At 29.4% G+C, this 5,203-nt stretch overlaps 1 protein-coding gene across 1 annotated transcript; it reads left to right on the top strand.

Annotated features, from left to right (window-relative positions):
• Positions 1–1,061: 1,061 nt before the first annotated feature.
• Positions 1,062–2,984, top strand: LOC124941164 (probable WRKY transcription factor 53). The gene is made up of 3 exons (XM_047481442.1): positions 1,062–1,347; positions 2,035–2,163; positions 2,260–2,984. Exons 1-3 carry the CDS (start codon positions 1,082–1,084, stop codon positions 2,843–2,845), a joined length of 981 nt encoding a protein of 326 aa, XP_047337398.1. The 5' UTR covers positions 1,062–1,081; the 3' UTR covers positions 2,846–2,984.
• Positions 2,985–5,203: the final 2,219 nt, after the last annotated feature.

Genomic DNA, 5,203 nt, shown 5'->3' on the forward strand with positions numbered 1-5,203 from the left:
TAAAGAGTAAACGATTAATGGCAATGATAGAAGGATATATAAATTATACCCCATTCTTGGGGGCCATTGAATTGGTCAGCAATTTGAATGTTGAAACTCCACGGCTCCACTCCACTATATATATTACCTCTTTTCTCATTAGGTTCCATTTGAATAGTATAAATACGTAAATAACACACAATATATGTGAAAACCTAAAACCGATTAAAACAATGAGTAATTTTGTTATTATGTTGTCAAGACTCGAGAGTATATATATTACAATCTTAAGCCTTCGAAAGGCTTCTTCGATAGTAATTATTTAAATCATTTTAACCTAATTATACATCATTTTCTCTCCATATATATATAACTAAGTAACATAGGTAGATTTTGCGTGATTGCATTGCATGATATTATTATGATTGTAGCCCAAATAATCTTTGATAAAAGTTTTTAACCTGATTAGATTTTAAAACATAATTTCTCTTATCAATCACATCACTCAGTTCATCAACTAATTTTTTTTCTTCAAAATTATCATTATATATTAACATTTTAAGTTTTTATATAAAAAAAACAAAAAAACATTACTTTCTCAAAATCACAACCCATTATGGATTTTTAAATAATTCCGATTATTTAAATAACCCATTACCGAACAAGATTTTAGAAAAAGAGAATAATTATTTTTATATTTATAAATCTTAACTAAGACCATATATTTGTACGATAAATCATTAAACTTAACCACTCAACCGTAAAATGTACTCTTTTCATGCCCATTAATTAAAAAAAAAAAAAAAAAAAAAGTTAACTATTGATGATTTGAATGAGTCTTCACGTTGACTTTCAATCCATTAGTGTTTATAAGAATTACAGTGTCGGACCCATTAATTGTCATTGATCAAGAACAAAGACCGACCAATCAGTCTTCATGGAGAAAACTCGGTTTCTCAGTCAAACATTTCCCCACCACCTTATAAAACAAAAATCTTGCTTCCCTTTTAAATACAAACTTTCTCAATTATCAATTATCAATTATCAATTCTCATTTGCATGAAAAATGGAGAAAGCACTGATAAATGAGCTTACTCAAGGAATGGAGCTTGTTAAAGAATTAGGGTTTCATCTTAATTACAATAATATTGATGAAACCCAAAAAAAGTTACTTGAGAGAATTCTTTCAACTTATGAGAAATCTCTTTTTATTCTTCAATGGAGAAATGTTGCTAATTGCCCACAATTAACCGCCGCCGGAGCCACCGCTGTACCGCCGGAGACGTCATCTCCGTCGCCGGACGACAGTAGTCCTCGGAGTGATGACGTGTCTGATCGCACCGCCGATGTAAATGTCTCAAAGAAGAGGTATATATATATAACTTATTAATCTTTATTTGACATTAAAAATGCAATTTTATAAAAAAAAACACTTTTGTTTCCATTTTGCATGTATCAAATTTATTTATTTAATTTAGTTACAATTGTTTAAAGATGGAAGACAAGTATATATACTCAAATCAATTATCTTGAAAACATGAATTTATGCGCTCTATCATTATTATTATCTCGACTTAATTAGAATTTTTATATAAAGTTAACTCATATCCCCCTCAATTCTCACTTTCTTAGTTTTAAAAAATATTATTGATTATGAATTTCTAACCAAATAATAGTCTTTAAGATTTTTTTTTATTAAATTTTTATATATATATATATATATATATATATAAATACATATTGAATGAAATATTTTTATAAATAAATAATTTTTTTAATCCCAAATTCAGTTCTTAAGCCTTGTTTCAATAGTAGTTTTTTTTTTTTTTTTATAATGTGAATTATTAAAAAAATATGATTTGTAGTAATTTTGTGGAATTAAACTGTTTTTTTAAGTTAAATATAATTTAATTAATCAATTAAGTAATGTAATTTGATAAGAGTGAGAATGAAATGATGTTTAATTAAGTTTGAATTATTTTAAAAATCTAAACTCAATAAAATCTTAATTAATATTTGTAGTTCAAATTAATGCTTTTTTCTTTCATAATGTAGGAAGGGTCAGCCTGTTTGGACAAACCAAGTGAGGATTCGTTCAGAAAATGGTCTTGAAGGACAAATTGGCGACGGTTATAGTTGGCGAAAATACGGTCAAAAAGACATTCTCGGTGCCAAGTATCCGAGGTAACCAATGCATTCAATTTTAACGTAATTTTTTTATTTATCGAGGTTCGATCAACAATACAAAAAAAAAACTAATTTGATTGGTTTATTTCTCAGAAGCTATTATAGATGCACATATCGTAGCGTTCACGATTGTTGGGCAACAAAACACCTACAACGATCAGACGCAGATCCATGTGTGTTTGATATCACATATAGAGGGAATCATAATTGTTGCGTTATTAATCCAGATCAACAACAACAATCTACCAACAACAGTACTACCGATCTTCTCGAAAACCACAAAGCGAGTTTGAGAGTTAACGTTACAACATTGGATAATAACAACAATAATGATCATATAATTTTCGGTGATCACTTCACTTTTCCTTCAACGTTATCATTGGGATACAAGCCCGATAACGACACTAATTTCAATTTTTCAAGCATGAATGATGGCGATCTGTCTAGGGTTTTTTCACCAGCTCCGACATATATCTCACCACATGCATCTTCATCAAGCTACTTCACACGTGAAATTCGCAACTTTGCAGTTTCCGATGATATTCAGCATCATTCGGAATCTAACCTAACAAAAGGACTTGATTTCTCATCACTTGAAGGACTTGAACATGGCCAAGAAGAGAATATTCAATTTGACAATGCTGGTTTTTTTGCTTCATATGGAAAAACAATCAATTAATTAGTCTGATTTGTTTGTAGAAGTTTCGTTTTTAATTAAGTTCTAAATTAAGATGGATATTATATTATTGCTATAGTTTTAGAAAGTCAATGTAACGGTACTTATGAAGTTTTGTTTGCAACCATCAATGGTTTGCAATTATTAATATTGTAATTGTATTGATTATGTGATCAAATTATGTTCAATTCTTATTTGAAGTTTGAAATTGGGTTGTTTTCGCTAAGTGGGGCTAAAATTTGAATTGTGTCGTTAAAAGAGGTTGGATTATAAAAATTTAGTTATTTTATCCTTTACCAAATTGACAAAACGTATATTATCTTATTTTAATGTATTATTTTCGTTTTTCTAATTAATTTGTCACGTTTTTAAATAAAATGATATTTAGATATGTTTTGGACGCATTTTTTAAAATTGAGCGTTGTTTTTGATATTTGCACATACTAATTTGTTAAAGTTGATTTGAGTGACTAAAAATATATGTAATTTAAGAAAATATTTGATTTTTTTAATAGAGATAGATTTTATATTTATTTTTTAAATAACTTCATAACGATATAACATTATATAACATTGTGTACACTTTAACAATTTGAACATATTTTTAATTTTAATTTTTTTTCGAGATATATGCATTTAAAACTATCGAATATGATTTGACTACCTTAAAAATGTGTAATATGTGAAAATATATTAAAAATCGAAAAACTAGATAATAGTTATTTTGTTTGTACGAATGTGATAAATTAATTAAGGAAATAAGAGTGATATTTATTCATATGTAAAAAAAATGACTAAAATATGATAGTTAGAATCTCACTGGTCACATTTCAAAAATTCAAAACCAATTTAATAATTAAAAAATACTTGAATAATCCTAATGTGTGCAAATTGAACCCAACACATCAAATGATACACTAGTGAAAATAAGTCTTTTATCGAAAATATAATCTCTCGGTAAAAGCCCTATATTTGTCGATAATCATTTTATGCTAACAAGTTGTCAGACTATCGGCATCTGTCGACATTGCTCTTGTCGGTAAAGGTGTAGAGACCTAATTCCGACAGATTTTACATTTATCGGTAGATCTTATACTGAAAGGTTTAAATATATCTTTCGGCATATCCTTTTCCGAAAGATATGATTAGATCTATCGACATTAATTATAAAATGACATTTCAACATAAATCGTATTTCTTCTAATTAGGCTGACAACAACTTGGATATATAAAAACCCAATAGACTATTTAATCTTTATTTAGGTAAATAGCAAAAGATTTATTGAAATTTTTCGGAAATGCCTTTACCGAAAGATATTCAACATATCTTTCGATAAAGGCTTTACCGAAAGATGTAGTGAGATCTTTCGGTATTGCTTTACTACCTTTACCGACAGATTTCACAAAATCTTTCGGTCTTGCTTTATAGCCTTAACGACAGATTTTTAATTATGCATATCTTTTAGTATTTCCTCTTTACAGATTTTTAATATTTTGTTTGTTTTTTACATAACCTTAACTTGTTAGTTATCAATCAAACAAAAGAAATACAATAATAAAAAAAATCATTACATTTTCCAAATTCTAAATCAATACGTATTACAAACACATGTACTAATCCAAAAACAGAATCCAACATGTACTTGTTCCAAACACGATAAACTAATCCAAAACCTACATAATAAACGTACTAACTCGGCGGTGGTGGTTGATTCTATAACCTTGTTAATATTTCTACAATATGTTATTGCGTTCTATCGTTATTAACTTGAACTAGCTCTTCGAGTTCATTGACCCACGCCCGGAGTTGTTCGTTCTCCTCTCTTAACGACGACCCTCCAAGTTGAGAATTTTCGCTCCTACGCCGATCACTGTGGTCTGTGAAAGCACGATGGTCGGACGCCTGACCCCATACCCATCATCGTCCCGTGTCGTTGGGGCCCAAAGACTCTATCGGTCACCTCAAAGTCGGAGATATCGGGTGTGTCACTAATTACTTACTCCATCTCCGCGCTGCACATTTTAAAGTTTCATTATATAAACTATAGTTCTATTAAATTTTCAATTAAACTTTAACTTACGATCTTCTCTTGTGACAGTTGGTCCGACGTTGGGGTCGAGTTGTCTTTGGTGACTCTCAGGGTTTGAGTCTTTTTGAACCTCTCTATAATAGTCGGTGGACGTCCGAGTTCAACCGCCTGTTCAAATAAATTGTTCATCAATATTAATATATTTACATTATTTATAGTAAGTTTAATTGTATAGAATAATGTACATATCAGTTCTTGTTTCACTTGTGAAAATGGTTTACTATCTGTATGGTGGAGAAACCTCACTTGTCTTCGGTTTCCAATATTGATT

The sequence above is a fragment of the Impatiens glandulifera genome, chromosome 6 (assembly GCF_907164915.1).
Source record: "Impatiens glandulifera chromosome 6, dImpGla2.1, whole genome shotgun sequence".
Lineage (NCBI taxonomy): Eukaryota > Viridiplantae > Streptophyta > Magnoliopsida > Ericales > Balsaminaceae > Impatiens > Impatiens glandulifera.